At 36.0% G+C, this 20,631-nt stretch overlaps 1 protein-coding gene across 1 annotated transcript; it reads left to right on the top strand.

The window, feature by feature from the left end:
- Positions 1 to 3,944: 3,944 nt before the first annotated feature.
- LOC121430078 (beta-1,4-galactosyltransferase 5-like) lies at positions 3,945 to 20,437 on the top strand. The gene is made up of 9 exons (XM_041627352.1): positions 3,945 to 4,208; positions 10,783 to 10,925; positions 11,531 to 11,698; positions 12,876 to 12,935; positions 15,069 to 15,337; positions 16,013 to 16,129; positions 16,818 to 17,005; positions 18,029 to 18,253; positions 18,475 to 20,437. Exons 1-9 carry the CDS (start codon positions 4,204 to 4,206, stop codon positions 18,671 to 18,673), a joined length of 1,374 nt encoding a protein of 457 aa, XP_041483286.1. The 5' UTR covers positions 3,945 to 4,203; the 3' UTR covers positions 18,674 to 20,437.
- The last annotated feature ends 194 nt before the right edge of the window (positions 20,438 to 20,631 follow it).

Raw genomic sequence — 20,631 nt, 5'->3', positions numbered from 1 at the left:
TCCTAGTTCCGCCGATGGGCTTGAAATTATGTCCAGTCGATTCTACGCCCACAATTACCCCTGAGCAAAATTTCTTAGTATGAATATAACGCGGAATTTAATTTTGGCGCACTTCGAGCTCCGTCATTCTCGCCCACTGTGCGTCGCTTGGAAGCAGCGTGAGGAGCATAAACCAATTCTGTCAGGTCAATTTTAAAGTAACACTTGACACAAATCTTATATAGTCCATAATCGTTTAGTGTATAGTTTAGTTTAAGTAGCCAATCAAATATAAGTATCTAGGTGACGTCAAATGGGCTTGAAATTATGTCCAGTCGATTCTCCGCCAACAATATCATACATGCATGCATAAACCAATTCTGTCAGGTCAATCTTAAAGTAACACTTGACACAAATCTTATATAGTCCATAATCGTTTAGTGTATAGTTTAGTTTAAGTAGCCAATCAAATATTAGTATCTAGGTGACGTCAAATGGGCTTGAAATTATGTCCAGTCGATTCTCCGCCAACAATCCCCTGAGCAAAATAACGTGGAATTTCATTTTGGCGCACTTCGAGCTTCGTCATTCTCGCCCACTGAGCGTCGGTCCTCTGGTTGCTTGCTTCCAAGCGTTCATGCTTTCTTTAATAGCAATCAACCAAAAAAATCACCGCCGTTTGCCATTTGCCACAATAATATACATAGGCTTGTGCATATGGAACAGAACAGGGCCCCGTCTCACAAAAGAGTTATGATTGATCCAATCAAGCTCAGCTGTATGGAAATCCATCCATACCATATTTTTTCCAGTAGGAAATTCGCAAAATCGGCCTTAGTAAACAAGGAAAATCACACTGAATCTTTAAGAGAATGATGAATGTATGAATATACACTGTCATCTAGAAAATATTTTGAACAAAGTTGCATTTTAGATGTTGAGGTTGCTGGCCGCCTTCCATAGTTGTGATTGATAACTCTTTGTAAGACGGGGCCAGGGATTTTCAATGACAGGAGATAGACCCGGGGAGCGTTTCATGAAAGGACTTGTTGGACGTTTTATCCGACAAGTCCCATTTTATCCGACAGTTACCATAGGAACAGTGCCTCTCAGCCAATCAAAATCATGGAAAGATGTCAGATCTGACGACTTGTCGGATAAAAATATTAACGAAACGCTCCCCGGGGGAGGGGGGGCACTTCCATTGACGAGTGGATACCATGCGCGACCATGGGGTCTCGAAAAGCACCCTAAACACGTAATTTCCATATTCTGCAAATGCACCCCTTAACAAGTATCGGCGTGTGAAACCCTACCCTTAACAAGTATTGGAAACAAAACGATACTCTTGGCAAATATCCCCTGAAATGAACCCCTAAACAAGTATATGAATATTTTATTGCTATGTCACGGGTCCTTCAGTCGTCGGTTTTACCTTTATACTTCGTCCTACACCTCGCGGAAATCGGACTCTAAACACGTAAGTGTTGGGGCAAAAATGACATCCTTTATAAAACATTTTGATTTTGTTTTATCATCCCCGCAAATTTGACCCTAAACACGTAACTTTCCTAGCGAAATAGAAACCCCTTTTTCATTATTTTTTTTGTTTTTGACACCCTTATCACGTTACGTACGTAACGTGCCCTATCTTGAAAAAGACATCCTTTTTACGTGTTTTTTGGTCGCGCATGGTATCCACTCGTCAATGTAAGCCCCCCCCCCCGGGAGATAGATGAATCCAATGCGGACCTCAATATTATTATTGTTTTCAAGTGATTGAACTTTAGTGAGTGGTCCGAAAGGTAAACGCATCTGCAGTAGAACATTGGAATAATTATAAAGCAAAATATAGCTCAATGTGACATCTTGATTCGATCAAAAGTGCATTTACAATTAACGGTTGAGAATGACTGTCAGTGGCGTACAGGTTGGGGGGGCTTGGGGACCCCCCCCCCCCTCCTAAAAAAAATCACGACCAAGAAAAGGAGAAGGAAAGAAAAGGGTGAATTATGATATTCTTTTCTGAATGTATGTCAAAATCTATCACAAAATAGGATTTTTGTAATAAAAAACAAATTTTACGGGATGTGCCATATCTAGCCCCCTCAAAACTGATGACTCAATACGGCACTGCTATTTTGTAGAATGTGTCGTGGTCTAAAGGATATTCTGCGGTCTACAAATCAGACGTTTCAGTGTTCAAATCCAGCCATGGCACAGATATGGTTACGGTATATGAGTATCTGGCAAGGAACTATTCCTCAAAACATGTAAAACACTTACCTGCGCTGCATGCAGCTATAAACAAAGCCGGTGTAAAAAGGTGTAAATTGGAGTTCAGATACTCAAATTTGACACAGAACCTGACATAGAACCCCTCCAAAATAGTTTTAAAATACCCTGCAACACATGGCCCTGTGAAGTGGGGGTACTGGACTACCCCCGAAAGTTTCCTTGAGGTGCTGAGTGTGTTATTTTCCAGAAGGAGCACCCCCTGGAAATCTGGTAGGTAAGATCAATGGCAGAAATGTAATGAAAATTAACATTTTGTAGGAAAGCCTTTTTTTTTGGCTTGTCAAATTTATCTAGATCAAAACAACCTTCCTTTCAGATTATAAACTTTTTTATATGTATTTGTTATTATTATTATTTGCTTATCAAATCTCTAGGGACCGAAAGTACCTTAATTTCTTAGTGAAACCCGTTTTTTTTTTACTTGTCAAATTCACCTCAGCACCCCCACTATAAAAAGATCATTCCGGGGTCATGCTGCAATAAGGGATGTAGCTTAAAGAGAAGTGCATCTTTATTGGACACGTCCAAGGCCCCGTTTTTACAAAGAGTTACCATTGATTCAATCAATCGTAACTCTATATGGAAATCCATCAGCGTCAAAAAAATTTCTACAGGAAATTTGCACAATGTTCTTTGTAAACAAAAAGAAGCACAATGAATTTTCAACGAAAACAATGAATGCATCATAGTTAGAAAATATTTGGAACAAACATGCATACGACATGTTGACGGTGCTGGCCGTCCATAGTTGTGATTGATCGGATCAATCGTAACTGTTTGTGAGACGGGACCCTACAACATACGAAACAAAGTAAATGGGACATTGAGTTCACAAAATGCCATTTACTGTTTGGCACGGAAATGGCACGCTTTCCGGGTCTTTTACAACCTTGTTGGTAAAGGTAAGTGTAAAGGCCTGGTCACACCGCCCGAGCGTTGTTGGAGCGGTCGTGGAGCGGAGAGATAAAAATCATCACCACTCGCTACCGTTCACCATTTTCAATTTCGATTGTTTTTTCGATTTTTCCCCAATTTTGTGAGCAAAATTCAACCCTCTCTCCCTACCGCTCCACGACCGTTCCAACAACGCTCGGGCGGTGTGACCAGGCCTTAAACATGTTAAAAGCACAAGATGAAAAACAATGCAGTTCTCATCCGTTAATGATCCGGTCAGACACCATCCTATTTTATAACTTATCGATGCATAAACTAGTGCATGAATCAGTTACTGAATCATCAAACTCGATGGGGGTTGACTATGGCTATTATCCCACGGTGTCACTACAAAAAAATAAAGGAAACATAACGGTGGTTAAAATCCAAAGGAAAAATAATTAAACTACCTTCCTCAAGTGACCCTAATATAACAAACATTCTGCTTTCATGGACATCTGCTTTATCATTCATAAGATTTATATATTTTATTGAATGATATTGCTTCCCTCGTTACTTTGTTATCATTATCTTGATTTTATGTAGTTTCAATCGAAAATGAATTAATTCAATTCAATAGATAACCCAAATGTTAAAACAAGTATAATGTGGTCACTCAAGTATCGACGTTATAGTGTGACCGGGTACTTTTTCCAACAACAAACCGAAATGTAAAACTCGTATGGTTTAACCTTTTTTAAGGACATGATATTGAACTATACGTTGTTTGATGCCGTAGGAAAGCGGATATTGTCAGCTGAATCCTCTTCCTATCGAATACACAAAAGTTGGTATCCAATTCGATTTAGTTTTCATTTCCATCGACACGTCTCACCGTAATTGATTCTGGTGAAGATACCCCGCGAAAAGAAAAGGAAGATCATCCGGTATATTGCTCTACAATTGACTGACCCGACGTGTCAGGCAAATGTTCAGTCTGCACATGATGCTGAAATATTTATTTTGGAAGTACCAGTCGAAACCATTGTCATAATGATGTGAGTATTGTAAATAAATTTGATATTGCAAATCATCGTTTTAAATGTATACCGCATGAAAATGCATGCAAATTACTCTGACTTTCGTGTCATTTCACACACTCAGTAATGACAAATTAAATCAGTCACATTTCACTTAAATACTACGATCAGTTTAACAAAAGTGATTTTAGAAAATACTGTTTAGATTGAATAGTTTGAGAACTGAACAAAAAATCACAATAAAGCCCTTGGCCAGTGGGTTCAGAGGACCTACGTCAGTTTTTATCTTTTCTGATTATTCCGACTAGGACTGACGATTCCTTTTTCGCATTGCACTCCCCGCGTTATTTTACATACAAAAGCTTTGTTAAAGTATATTTAATCTGTCTATATATTCAAGTCATTAATTTTAATTATACGCAAAAATATTTGTTTCATTTATTGATATATTTTATCATAATTAACAGTAAATATTCGTTTGTACTGTACCAACTCTTTATTCGTTATGACAATGAAAATGGCTTTGTGGGATTAAAGCATTGAGTGGCTCCACGACAGAAGGGTTTGAAAAATGGATTAAAAGGTATCATTTTGAGGTTCATCTATGAAAGATAAAAAAATATCCCTGCACTTAAAATTTAGGCGGCTGGTCTTTACAAGCTCAGTTTTTACCAGTGCACAGCAAAAACTGTGGTGTTAACCGGTGGACATAGAGGACTACACCAGTTCTTTTACACCGGTGTCAAATTGGTGGTGTTAGTTTTACACCTATAGGTGTTAGTACAACACCTTTGGTTGTTACATTTACACTCTTTGGTGTTATGTTCAATCTCTAGCATGTCTAGGGTGTAATTTTAACAACTCAGGGTGTGGTCCTCTATTAACACCAATTGGTGTCAGTTTTAACACCACAGTTTTTACAGTGTACCATTCATCAACAAACTATTGCATGATTATCTTGTCCCAGCTGTAGGCTTATGTCTTTTTCCATTATGTTTATTGTTTACTAATTTTAATGTCAAGATGTACGACAGACAGCGACTTAATTCAGCATTTTTTTGGAAATGGAACAAAGGAAATGAAAATGAGTGTACATGTGGATGTACATATACCCATGTAAAATTACTTCGATTTCTTTTTTTTTACAAGGGAGTATTAATTCAATTCAATTCAGCATTTATTTCCAATTCATTAAAAATACAAGGCATGTTCATGTACAAACAAAGAGACAATAAAAATAAAAACATATCATTGAAACATGAATAAATACAGACGAAAGTGATAATCGAAGTACTATTGCCAAATCATTGAAACAGTATAAAAATAAGAAAGATAAATGAATGGAAACAGGAGTGTACTAAAAAGCCAGGAGAAGGCTTGTTAAAACGCACACACCCAAAATAAATAAATTCTTAAAATAATTGTAATATATGGATGCGGCAAGTAGCAATAGAGTGAAAACAAATAAAACAAAAACAGAAACATAAAAAAACATCAACAAGACATAAAACAAAACTTATGGAAATTATTGTACTATGAGGATCTTAGTAACTTTGGATCAGTTTATTTTTATATTGCTTTTTAAAAATATTATGAAAGGTAATATTAAATTGTTCAAGATTCAGACTATTCCATATTGTGGGACCAGTGTGACGCAATGAAAATTTAGATAAGTCATTCTTATAATTCCATCTGTGAAGTTTTCGTGAAGACCTTGTATAGTGATTATGTATATTACAATTGAAAGAGAACATATTCATTAATTGAGGAGAAAGGGTTCCAGTATGATACCGCTGCATTAAGGAAGCAATCTGTAGTGTATTAATATCTTGTAATTTAAGGGTTCTTAGCGACTTAAATAGTTTCGAAGTAGGTGCTCTATAATCTGATCCCATACAAATACGTATAACTTTTTTCTGTAATAAAAACAGTTTGTGTAGATGGCAAGAATATGTATTTCCCCATATTGAGTTACAATAGGTCAAATGTGATAAAATGAAAGCGTTATAAAGAGTAATTAAAATGTGTTTTGGCAAGTCATATTTTAGTCGATTTAAAATTCCAATAAAACGAGAAACCTTATTACAAATAAAATTAATATGAACATCCCAACAGAGTGTGCTACTCAATATAACACCTAGAAATTGCACGGAGTCATAGAATTGGAGACGGGTTCCGTCTACCTTTAAAACAATGTTGCAAGTATTATATTGCACACCCCTCTTTCTAAAAATCACACACTGCGTTTTACTTTTATTTAATGAAAGTTTATTGCACTTGAACCATGAAGATATTCGGGCAAGATTTCTATTCAGAATTTCAGTTAAGATATTAATATTTTCATGAGAGGCAAGTAGCGACGTGTCATCTGCATATAATATAAAATGAGAGTCATGGCAAGAATTAACAATATCATTTATGTACAATAAGAATAATAAGGGTCCTAGAATGGATCCTTGGGGCACACCCGTATTTACATTTTTAAAAGATGATTTAGTTGTATTATATACAGTAAATTGTTCTCTATTCAATAAATATGACCTAAACCAATTAAAAGGTACACCTCTAATACCATAGTATTTCAGTTTGTTCAATAGAATATCATGTGAGAGAGAGTCAAACGCCTTTGACAAGTCCATGAATATACCAATAACCTTTTTATCTTTATTTAATTCACTAATTATTCTGTCTTGTATTTCGATAACTGCCATATCTGTTGAAAAATTCTTGCGAAATCCATATTGACTTTCATAAAGAATGTCATGTTTAAGTAAAAAATTATATAATCTGTTAAAAACCAATTTTTCTAATATTTTTGAAATACAAGGTAAAACCGATATTGGGCGATAATTAGTAAAACACTTTGAATCATTCTTTTTAAATACAGGTACTACCTTAGCTATCTTCAATTTGGAAGGTACATATCCAGAACTTAAGGAACAATTAAAAATATGGCTAAGAGGATCTACAATATAACATATTACTTGTTTAACAACAGAAGGATCGATTTCATCGAAGCCACTACTTTTTCCAGACCGTAAAGATTTACATATCTCTAGTACTTCACTATTCGTTACCGGTGAAAAGAATAAGCTATCTGAGATAGGAGCATTCATGAATGAAGAAAATTCAGTATTATTATCATCTAAACATATATCATTGGATACAGATGATCCAATATTTATAAAGAACTCATTGAAATTATCTGCTATATCATTGGGATCCGTAAGTGTTAAACCATTATGATTGAATCTCGTTTCTGCCTCATTTCGCTTACGTTTACCCAAAGTTTGATTTATAAGTTTCCATGTACGTTTAGAATCCTGTCTTATGCAGCTGAATTCTTTGAAATAATAATCCCTTTTCGCCCGGCGTAAATGAAATGTGACTTTATTTCTCATCACTTTATATTTTCTATAATTATCATTATTTGGTGAGTTTATATAAGATTTGTACGATCGGTTTTTCTTTTTTATAAGTTTTAAAATTTCAGGAGTAACCCATGGTTTCCTCGCACGAGCTTTCTTTCTTTTAAGAGTCACTGTATTCAGAGGACAGTGCTTATTGTAAAGACTAATGAATGTATCGTAAAATAAATCATATGCCTTTTCTGGATCGTTTTCTTGATATACCATAGACCAATCAATAGATGAGAGTTCTTCACTCAGTAAAGTTATATTCTCAGAGGAGATTTTTCGGCATTGGAAACATTCATTCTTCTTTACATGGCTTTCATTAAAGTGAGATATATCAAATATAGGGAAATGGTCGGAAACATCTGTGGTGAAAATACCTGAAAGAGAAAATGAACTGAAAACATTCGTGTAAATATTATCTATTATCGTAGCCGACTTATTCGTAACTCGAGTTGGTTTATCAATAAGAGCATGAAAACCAGAGGAAATGACTGCATTAGTAAAATCATGTACTGATGTATTTCTATTGCTACTTGATATATCAATATTCATGTCTCCCATGAGATAAATATTCTTATGCTTAAAATCTTCGTTATTCATTACTTTATCAAAGAAAGCAGTGAAGTTAGTGACATGAGATCTAGGCTGTCGATAGATTACCCCTACAATTATGTCTTTGTCAGGATTGCAATCAATTTTAATAAATAAACATTCTACTCCTTCGCATTGTTCATTGAATTCGTATATTTTGAAATTTAGTACTTCATTAACAAATAAACCAACTCCACCACCACGCCCAGAAGTTCGACTAGCATGGATGAATTCATAGCCTTCAATGGAAAAAGGAATATCACTGGCAGAATTAATCCATGTCTCTGTAATTCCTATTACAGAAAACTTAAAATTGATGCTGGCTAAAAAGGTGTGTATTTGGTCAAAATTCCGATACATACTTCTCGAATTGAAGTGTATCAGACTGAATTTCTTAGCCATCGAATTACCTACTAATTCATTAAATTCTGAAGATAGATAGTATTTACATGGTTTAGATGTATAGAGACCATCATCTTCTTCGATATATTCTAATATGTTGTCTTCAGAAGTCGTAGATTTATGAACGTCTGTGATTTCATCTTGAGAGTAAAACTTAAAGGTAGATAAAAACAAGGCCTCGAAATCAGTGTCGTCTAATTCATAAAAGGGTAGAAAATAAGAAAGAAATGGTTCTTCGTTCGAATCTGAACAAGAGATATGGTTTAAGTCCTCAGTAGGAGTCATTACAGTGTTATTTCTTGACATTACGTATACAACAAAAACAAAACAGATCAAAACAAAAATCAAATTGAACAACAACAACAAAAAAGCAAATCAATTAATACCAAAAATTGTAAAATTAAAATGAGAATATGAGGGAGAAAATCCTTCATTGGAATGCATCAGGAATGTCTAGTATTTATTGCACATCATATACTAGTTCGGGTAGTTGTTCGAAGTGTTCATATACTCTCAAGGTCCTTTATATTTCGTATGGTTTTTTTGATCGTCTTTCCTTGCGTAGCCGGTACAAGTGCAATTATTCTGATATGCTTGTAACGCAATGTAACACATGTATTTGAGGGAACTTGTGACCCACAAAGCCTTTAAGGCATTTCTTTAAAGTTCTCTTATTTCATTTCATATGTAAATGCATTTATATTGGCATAATATGTGATTTTTTTTGCAGGAGTTTCTGCATTTATTGTAAAGTCAAAATAGATTTTACAATACATAAAACATAATCGTAATATGACATGAAAGTACATTATAATGTGACAGATTTATAGTAGTGTCATAACAATTGAATACAATTAAAGGATAAGACAAAGTAATAAAAAAAACAAATGCAGTGGCAAACTATATAAGCAAAAAATGCTTGAGCAATAGCAGTGATTTTCATGTTTATTATAATTTTTAGATATCTTTTAACAAAATATGCACTTTTAATTCGTATCTTAGAACAGCACGGATCTATTGGGCTGAATGGGCAGACCCACGCTGTAAACTTTGAAAATGCGATAATGAAGAATGCATGAGACGCACACCCAGTAAAAATAATGAGTGTTGAGCCTTCCTCTCTTTTTTTTTTTTTTGGCGTGTTCAATATTTCGGGGACAAAATTAATGTCCACCGCGCCGGCCGGCCTGGTGACCTTCTGTTTTTTTCAGGCACCTTTTCAGACGAAATACACACCCCGTTAAGATTCGACCCTGGATCTACCCCTGTACATTTTGTGTTATGTTTAATTCGATGCAATAGATATATATTCCTGGTTTACTTGATTCATTTATAACATTTTGTATAATGTACAATAAGTGGACATATTGTGTCAACCTGCAAAGTAAAGATATCGTATACCGGAAGCGTCCCGTTTGCATCCTTCCTCAGATAAAACGTCATCGGTCATATACCATACCAAGGAAATACCCACACAGAATAATATCATCTCCACAGCTATATCATCATGATCATGTATGTACTCTCATTTCATTCATTTAATTTTGTTTATTTCAATTTTAAACGATCAAAATTACGTTTGGTTACGAATATCTTGATATAATAAACAGTAAAACAAAAGTTATTTTTTCCGTACATATTGTAATTAAGATAATTATACTAGGCAAGTTGGAAGTGAAGGAAGCAAAGCTTGGGAAGAGCCGTCTCCTTTTAAAATCATTCTTATGAATAGTATAGGACCCCCCCACACACACACACACACACACACACACACACACACAAACAAACAAGTAGGCCTACAACAAGACGACAACTTAAGCATTATAAGCAATTAAATGTATATTTTAAAAAGAAATAATAATAAGAAGGAAGAGAATATGAAAAAGGAGAGAGTATTAAAGTATCCAGATTCATTTCCTTCTACTTCTACTCAATTGTAATAATCTACTTTCCTTGTATAGTCGCTATCAAAATAATTAAAGTGTCATGTAGATAAAAATTAACTTTGAAACAGGAGTAAATGCCTTCTTTTTCTCTTCCCTCTTTATTCTACTTCTTCTTTTTCTTTTCTTCTTTTTCCTTTCTTCTTCTTCTTCCTCTTCTTCTTTCCTATGCCAATAATATTTTGATACTTATGTATATATTTTGATAGGATATGTATATACAATGTATTTTTTTGATAGGATATGTTGGCGAAGTCTAAGGAGGACCATACACAACCCCTTCGTGTTCATCAGTATTGTATGTATCTATGGAATCTACTCATTTTTTCATGGATTTCGTGGTGGTTTGGTACCCAGGAGAAACCTATTTGAAAACCAAAAGGGTATGTGATTTAATATTATTTCTTTTCTTCATTGAATTGTTATCATCTTCTTCTTCATGTCGTTGATTTTGTTCATGTAATTATGCTTATTCCATTCTCGTTCCTATTTCTTTTTTTTTGTTCTTGTTATTGTCGTTGCTGATGTTATTGTTGTTGCTCTTCTCTTTCTTTTTCTTCTCCCTCCTCATCATCCTATCAGTTTAATATTTCAATGTTTATTGTTAATTTATCATCCATCAATTTATGACCATTGGACTCACAGCTTTGTATTTTTTCATCTTCATCATTGTACATAATCACATGTTCATATAATTAGAACTTTGAAAATTAAAACCCAAAGTCAATAAGACTTGATATTATTTCGGCCTCTAAAATATTAATTTTCGTGAACTTAGAGGTTGCTCCATATACCACTCTCTGAAAACAATATTAACGCCCCCCCCCCCCGCCCTTAAATCCACGGTCTACCAAGAAAAGGTTGAATTGCTGATAAACGATTTTCAATCCATAATCACTCGCAGTGTTATTTTTGTAATAAAAGGATCTTTCATCTTCAAATCATTATTACTGTTCTATATGTTCCTTATTGCTACTTGTATCAACAGAGTTGGACAAATTGAATGAAAAAAGAACATATCCCTTCGAAAACCATAGAGGGCGGCGTAACAGAACAGTAAGAACGAGGGCAGATGTGAATGCTCAGATGTACAGGGTTTCAAATGGCACCGAATATGACGACTTTGTCTCCTCAAAAGCAAGTTGGCAGGGGAATGGTACGTAGAAACACGTTGACGAAGAGAGCGAGATAAGGAGAGGGAGAGACAGAAAGGGAGCGAAGGGGACAAATTAGGACGAACACCAGGGGCCTGTTGCATAAAACTTTTTACCTGAGAAAACTCTGGTAAAAACTGAAAACTATAAATAGTCTGATTTCTGCCATTGACTTTAACACAGGAAAAAAAAACTCCGTTAAAAACAACCTGAGTTTTATCAGGTAAAATGTTTTATGCAACGGGCCCCAGGAGATGTGTGTGTGGGGTTGTAAATGGGTGTGTGTGAGAGTGTGCGTGCGCGCTTGGTTGTGCAGGCGAATACGAATGTACGATGTGAATCTAAGATATAGAATACGCAAGGCAATCCTCATTATATATATACATTCCAAGAACATGTACATGTATTTAAAAACTAATTGAGAAGTAAGGATGTGTGGGCGTAGGTGTGTGTGTGTCTACGCGTAAATGTATGTTTTTCATTGTACGTAGGAGTTTTTTTGCAGGATTGTCTGCATTTATTGAATTGGATAAAAACAATAGATTTACAACGCATGAGCATAACAATAATATGGCACACACTCTAAAAAAGGATTGGTCAAAATGACCAATCTGTTGGTTGATATGTGTCCGACCGATAAAATTTGTCAAAAGCAATCAAATTATTGGTTCAAATCGACCAAAATTTTGGTTGATATTGACCAATTTTTTTCGGTCGGACGCATATTAACCAACAGATTGGTCATTTTGACCAATCCTTTTTAAGAGTGTATAGTACATACCAAAGTGACAATTTTATAATCATAGAATTGGACATAAATACATGTGGCAATTGCAATTCGTAGGGCGATGTTTTTCTTAATAGTAAAATAGTATATTTTGGCGTTTCATTCCGTCATTACTTGCTTCAGTATTCGGTGAATACTTAGTAGATTCTTGTTAATATGAAATGAAGAATTATGAATTTGTTGTAATGATTTACATTGAGTTTATGTAAATCATTTAAATAAAATCCTTAATTAAAACATGTTTTAAAAAGTATGTAGGGGAAAGGGGTTGATGAGTGCGGTGTGCGCAATGACGGTGTGTGAGCCTAAACAATCAAATAATTGTATAAAAGGGCAAACATTGTCTTCCATTTTTTTTTCATTGGCTTTTCCTTCAATTATTTAATTTATAGGTGAAAGTGAAGATGCAACCCAAAAAGTTGGTGTTTCTTGCAAGCTTGGATTGAGGAGAGGTAAACGACTATTTTTCTCTTTAGAATTTTTCTTTTAGAATTTATGAATTGCATCCAATCACGACATTCGCTTCTTCGATGGATAATCTTCTTTTTTTTCCAAGGACAAATGGCCTTAGTAATTGTTGTAATATATATTTTTTTCTTTCTTCCAACCATGTACATAATGTGAGGATAATGATTCATTTCAGCTTAAAATGATTCATAAATTTTCAACAAGTTACATCTTCAAAACACAAATAAATGCAAAATAGAATGAAAATATGAAGAGAGTCAGCATTAAAATAACGAAATATACCCAGTGAACGTTTTGAAATATATTGTATTTTACGCTGACTTTCACACTCTAAAAAAGAAATGTTAACTAAACATTTGAAAGGTTGGAGGAGTGACAACTTTTTCTAAATGTTGCATTTACCACTTTAAATAGTTCTACCTGTTACAATACTGCAACAAATAACAGTAAAATAATTTGAAATTGATTTTCCTTTTTTTTTATTACAGGAAATAATTAAGCATAGTACACAAACAAATCAGAAATGATAATGGTCTTACGTCTCTTGAAATCAGTTCTGGCAATTACGGTATTCCAAATGATAGTATCCAGAGTAAAGTCCAAGTTGGCTGGCGAAAAGTAAAAGTTCACAATGATGGCGATGATGAAACTGATGTTAAAGCACGATGAATAACAAGAGTCACTGTAATGAGTTGAAATGTCCGTGAAGACGATGTTGATGATGACTTACAGTCAATTTCAGCAATCCAAGGGTTGAAAAGTGTTCATTAAAACAGGTTGATGATCTCGATGAGAATTCCTCTCTCAAAGTAACTGCAAACAGTTCATTGATGGTGTGCAAATAATTCCACAGAAGATAAATATTCCAGGTGGAAATAAAGTCTGCTCTGACATAAAGTCTTGCGTGAAACTCTTAACTCTGATCCGATATCCTGAAGTGATCTGGTATGATATGATGATGTCCTTGAAGAATCTGCCAGCTTTATATACTAATTACAACTATTCTAGAGACTTCTAGTATTCTCTACATTTAGTACATTCTCCTCCTTTCTGGAGCATTCTACATTTCTAAAACGTTCTTGAATGACCTCAGTGAAATTAACATAGCTTAATCCTATTGTTCACTGGAATCCTATTGTGTAGCAATCTAATGTTTGGCAGTCTCTATTCAACAATAAAACTCCTTGGCCTTTAAATAGGCGAGAAAAGCTTTTACAAAGACATTCTGGAATGTTCCTTAACATGAATGAATTCAATTGCTCTTACAATTCTTATATATATATATATATATATATATATATAACATACCCAACACTTAAAATGTTGGATTCAGCTTTATACAAGGTTTGATGTAACATTTGGAAAAGGTTGTCACTCCTCCAACCTTTCAAATGTTGATTTAACATTCGAATTTGTGCCAGTGATTGAGTTGAGTATGGTAGATTTGACATTTAAATAATCATATTCTGTGATGCAGAGGGAAACGGTAAAATGCAAACAAATTGATATCCGAATTCGTTCGTTATTCCGAAGGCTCCTTATTCGACAGGTTCATTATTTTACAAATTCATTATCCAGAGGTGCGTTATTTCGAACCATGAACAAGCTTACCAATTGTTTGCCAAACGCTATAAGGAATTCGTTGATCCGCAAATTTGTAGCACTGATATTTTGAAGGCTAGTTCATCCCCACAATGAATTAAGTCAAACTTATCCGAGAGAAAAATGTTTGGTATCACGCCTTCATCAATTCGAAAATGATATAGGCCTAAGGTTCATTTTCGCCAAGGTTTGATAATCTGAAAATAGATCAGATTCGTTTAGTACGAAAGTAACTAGTAAACCATATTCAACCATTGATAAGTTTCTGAATGTAAAACCTTCGTTTTCGGATTTACGAATTTTCGAGCTTTACGAACCCTCGGAACTTCTGACACTGAATTTCAGAGTATTCGGATTTGTAGGCCTCACCTACTAGGCGTAAGCGTTGGGATTTAAACTGGATCCCAAGGCATATGATACAGATGATGTTGGCAAGTATTCTCTGCCTCTAAATGTACACAACAAAATGTTATTAATTTGATAAGAAAATCATTTCTCATCTCCGTCCCTTATAGAGCTCAATAGCCAGTTCCAATCTCACACCGAGGATGTGGACCTTGGAATCGTAGAAGATTCCATCTTCGGCAACAAGAGAACCAGCGTCGTGCTTTACGTGGCGAGGATGCGCGCCATCTTGGACCACGTCATGAATAGACTTCCATCCAGTCGTTTTATCAACCATGATGGATACAGGCGAGAGAACGAGCGGGGAATACAAATAGGAAACTACACGTATTATGCTGGCGGGCACTGGGTGCCACTGGATTGTGAGCCTAGATGGAAGGTAAAGAGTTGGAATTAGTGTTTAGTTTATAAAGAAAGACAAGATATGAAATGGCGGTAACATCAAATAAAAAAACACCGAATCTGAATTACATTATATAGGGAGATAGATAGATAGATAAATAGATAGATAGATAGATAAATAAATATATAGATAGATAGATCCCGGGATTTAAGTTTGTTGTAAACATGCTGGGGTGCCAATTGATTCTAGAGGTTTATGGGGGGTGCAAGACCGAGGAATTATTAAAGAGCAGGGAGCATAATTGTACTTTCACATCGAGGGCCATGTTTACTTCATTAATGAGAATAATGGCTGTTTATTTCAATTTCAATGGCATTGGCCTTGGTAGTGATATTATTAAGTTCATGGCGATTCCATAACTTCCCTTAACAACATCTCTCAAATCTGTTTTAGCTTTTTTGCCTCTCACTTTGTCAAAATGTAACGATGAAATTGAAACGTTTGCCATATTACGGGCGGGGAGGGTTGTTTTTGTGTTTGTCAGCATAAGTGAGAAAAAAGGGTATCCTTGCCTTATGCCAATCCCGCACAAACATGGTAATGAATTTCGACATCCTGGGATGTCAAGAACAGTCAATTGAAAAGATATTTAACTATAAACTTCAGCATCGTTGATTTTCAAAAGTATTATTTTTTCTTTCCTCTTTACAGGTAGCTATTGTAATCCCGTTCAGGAATCGACATAAGCATCTGTCTATCTTGATTCGAAACCTCGTACCTCTTCTAAAATTACAAAATCTCGAGTTCAGGATATTCGTCTCGGAACAGGTATGATCCCCCCCTGTAAACTCCAGTTCTCACTTTCGGTTACAGAGAAATGTTCAAACAAACACGGAGTATGACTATGAATGTTATTTCCATGATATTGGCTCTATAACTTGCCCTTTCTCAACTTTTCTGAAAGATCGCTAGGTGTATTCCCACCAAAGAACATAACTAAACGAAATCAAACCCAGCTTATTTTTCCATTTAATTATTAGCAAAGCAATGCTGAAATTGACTCACTATCAATATTCTGAGAGTTTTTGTAAGAATAAGAATAGTGGGGTGTCTTGGTGTGATGGTTATGACCCTCTTCTTTCAATCTGAGGGACGTGGGTGCGATTCCCAGGCAAGGCGTGTTTTCCCCAGGAAACCTTCAGCAAGAAATTTACCCGTGTTGTGCTGCACTCAACCAAGGTGAGGTGAATGGGTTCCATGCAGGAAGGAAACAAACCTTGAATGTCTGTAGGCATCACGGCTGTAGCCGGGGTAATAATAGCAGTTGTCGCCTTGTATCCTCAGGCAAAAGGCGCTTTAAAAATCCAGCTATTGTTATTTTTATCATTATTATTATCAACATCATTATCATTATTTCAAAAGAGTTTCTGTTGCTCTGGTGCTGACCATTATTTAGTTTAAGTTGGATGATGGATTAGATCATTCGATTCATATCCAATAATTTACATTTTGACAGGACAACGATATGATATTCAATCGTGGGTTGATGAAGAACATTGGGTATCTGGAGGCTCTCCGGTTCGGCCGATGGGACTGTGTTGTATTCCACGATATAGACCAGATCCCGATGAAAGGGGCGAATTACTACGGCTGTGACGGCATGCCAAGGCATTTCTGTGCAAGGCCGGAGGAAATGGGATTCAGGTAAAGGATTTTTTTTTTCAGAAGGTCCCCATTCCACAGATCAGGGTCCCGTAACACAAAGATTAGCGATTGATCCTACACTTGAACTTTACGATTGATTGTACATTGTAGTCTATGGAATCAGTCGTAGAAAAATGTACTACGATCATTGCTATGTTTTGTGTTACGGGCCCCAGGAACCCTTCCAAGATTAGTGAAAGACCAAAATTAACAATGCCTTTTAGCAGCCTTTAAGATAAGTGAATAAGCTCTTTGTGTGCAGTCAGGGTTCCCAAACATCTAAAAGACTAGTAACAACTTTTCGAGGACGACCCCGTAGGATCTTGAAGAGAGCTCAACGTTTTAGTATGAGACAGTATAAGATTAGTATTAGTATACGATATTGAGAGACCGATGAAAGATCATGTAGCATAGTGCCAGAAATCTTTGAAAGATCAAAAAAGATTTTGGAAGAGACCACTGAAAGAATTCTTGAAATTTGACCAAGATCTCCGGTAAAATTCTGATAGACCGGCCGATACATCTTGCCTTGCTGAACTTTCAGTAGTCCTACAGCTTCCAATGCCCAAAGAATCTTGCAATGGTCTTTCAACGGTCTTTCACAAACCTCTCATGCGATGATTGATGTCTTCCCGCGTTCGCCAAGCATGTATAATTTATCATGGATCTTTCACTAGTCTTAATGAACTTTCAATGATTTACTCAGTGAGTCACTAATCTTTCAGCAGCCTACAATTGATCTGCGAAAAAATGTGATATATCATAAACAATTATTGAAGAGATCAATGAGACCTGCTTCAAAATATAACTTGAAGAAAAAAAAATTCCTGAAAGACGATGAAATACTATTTTGAACCGTTCCCCAAAGTTTTCGAGATTAAAAAAAAACTATTGAAAGGTCAGTCGGAAATCGTGCACAAATGGCCCCGTGATCATTGAGAATTTTGAAAGTGCTGTCAAATTGCCCTTATTTATATACTGAATTTTAAAAAATTGAATTCGAGTTTGTGCACTTTTTTTCAGACCCGCGTACGAACTTTTATTCGGAGGAGTTGTGGGAGTGACAGAAGAACAGATGGCAAAATCAAACGGCTATTCCAACTTCTACTGGGGTTGGGGAGGAGAAGATGACGATTTATTAAAACGACTGTACAGCAGCGGCTACAAACCGACACGTGACCTACGTGAAGGATTCTATAGGTCGCTCAACCATACAAAGAAAACAGAAAACGAAATGTGCGATGAGGCGTGAGTAGATTTCGAACTTTCTTCATGCCATCCCCCCCCCTCCCACACACACAAACACTAAAAGAAGAGATATACCTCAAAATTAAGTATAACAAATCCGAACACCATCAATGTTTGAAATAAACGTGGTAGTTTGAGCATTTTTTCTGGTGAAATTTTAACTCGTTTTCTATACTCTCCCTTCGGACATAACCTAAACAAATTTATCTTCAACATTTCAGATACTGTCTTCTGGATAACTACCAAAAGCGAATGCCGTGGGATGGAGTGAACAACATAACATACACCGCCAGCCGACTGAAGCTATCACTCCTTTATACTCAAATTTCTGTTGATGTCAGACGTGCGAAGTGGAACAGTGGTTTTAGTCCGTGCTCGATAACTGAAACTGTGGTGGACACTGATGAAAGTGTGAGATGACGACGGCATAGGTTCATTTAATGCATCGTTCAACCATTGGATTATTAATCAGTTGACATTGCCGTATTCTTTCTGCCTCGGCATGCAAGATAAATATTGTTAGGATGTGACTTCTTCTCGAAGGTTCACCGGATCTTCTTCAAAATTAAGATGTGGATCCGTCTTAGATGAGAAAACTGCCCCAAACTTGCCAAAGTAGCGAGTTAGTTGGTATTTACAGAGTACCACACCATGAGTTGTTAAAATTATACACCCTACAGATTGAAAATAACACCAAATTGTGTAAATGTAACAACCAAAGGTGTTGTAATAACACTTGTAGGTGTTAAACTAACACTGTCAGGTTAACACCGGAGTAAAATAAGTGGTGTGGTCCTCTATGTACACCGGTTAACACCACAGTTTTTGCTGAGCGGAATGAATCCTACAATGCAGCAAATGCTTTAAAACTGCAAGTCAAGTCTGAGTGTAGTCTTTGTCGAGGGTCGTCCGACGTTTCAGAGGTGACGACATATCGTAGATATGTCGTTTGTCCAGCAGAGTCATGGACGAAACTGCTTAGCTTCGATTCACCGGCCCTCGACGAAGTTACAAAGGGCACTTGACAATAGATTCTCTACGTTCCAGAAAGTGTCTACATAGCTGTTGTAAAAACTCCTGAATGGCGTTTATACCGGCTCGTCCAATTGACCATTCTAAGGAGCTTCGTTATACACGACGGGTGCTCCTGCGACGATGGAACTGACAGTTGGATCACTGATCCGCACAAGGTTCGTTTGCCCTCCCTGTTTACCGGTGTTTAATTGTTTTGTGCTGAAAACAACAGGTTCTTTGAGTTTTGGTCACGTGATATTACTACAATATGTTTACTCACGAACACAGTAAATGTATTGTAAATGCAAGTCAAATCACAATGTACAGCTTGGAGGTGATTGTGGAAAATTGGTGAACCGGAAGAGCAGTTTCGTCCGGAGTTTCGGAGCTGAAGACAGTTTGTCTGGAGTCCAGGACAAAACTGCTGTTTTGATTCACCAATTCTCGACAATGACTTCGTGGTTGCTTTTTTCATATAAAGGACACTTGACAATACATTTCCTATGTTCTTGAAAGCGTTCTGCGTCACGCGGTTAAAACACACTTCTGGTTTATTCGTACATGGCAAAACTGTGGTGTTAACCAGAGGACCACGCCAGATATTTTACACCGTTGTTAAATTCATGGTGTTAGTTTAACACTTACATGTAAATGTGTTGTTACAACACCTTTGGTTGTTACATTTACACTCTTTGGTGTTATGTTCAATCTCTAGGACGTAATTTTAACACCTCGTGGTGTGGTTCTCCATTAACACCAACTGCTGTCAGTTTTAACACCACAGTTTTTACATTGTAGGACGGAAACACTTCAACGCCAATGCCAAAGACATCTTGATCGAACGACGTAGAAGTAAACGTCCGAAAAGCATGCCTTGGTAATACTGGCCCTCGTACAATAGCAAACCGTCTGTCATACTCGATGACGTAATGTTGGTCCATTTCCCCGTTCAACTGAAATATATCTATATACTGATATAAGTGACTATTATGTTATACCATGCAATGATTGCAATATATAAAAACATTGGAGAAAAATGTTTAATTTTGAATAAATATGAAATGTGACTGAGGATGTATTTTATTTCAATCGGCATTTCGACGAAGAGCGTTACATTAAGTAGAATCCTTATCATTTAGTGGACATATTGTTGGAAAGATTTTGTGGGCATAACCCCCCTCCCCATGAAGCCATTGTTATTATTACATTATTCAGATGGAGTAGTATTACCATCATTGTCGTATTATTACTGAGATAGTTTGGGTTAATTTTGAATGTGGTGTATTTCATTGGTGTAATTGTAACACCTCAGGGTGTGGTCCTCTATAGACACCAACTGGTGTCAGTTTTAAGACCACAGATTT

Source organism: Lytechinus variegatus, chromosome 16 (assembly GCF_018143015.1).
Source record: "Lytechinus variegatus isolate NC3 chromosome 16, Lvar_3.0, whole genome shotgun sequence".
NCBI lineage: Eukaryota > Metazoa > Echinodermata > Echinoidea > Temnopleuroida > Toxopneustidae > Lytechinus > Lytechinus variegatus.
The sequence above is the reverse complement of the archived record's forward strand: the minus strand, read 5'-3'. Positions and strand labels throughout refer to the sequence as shown.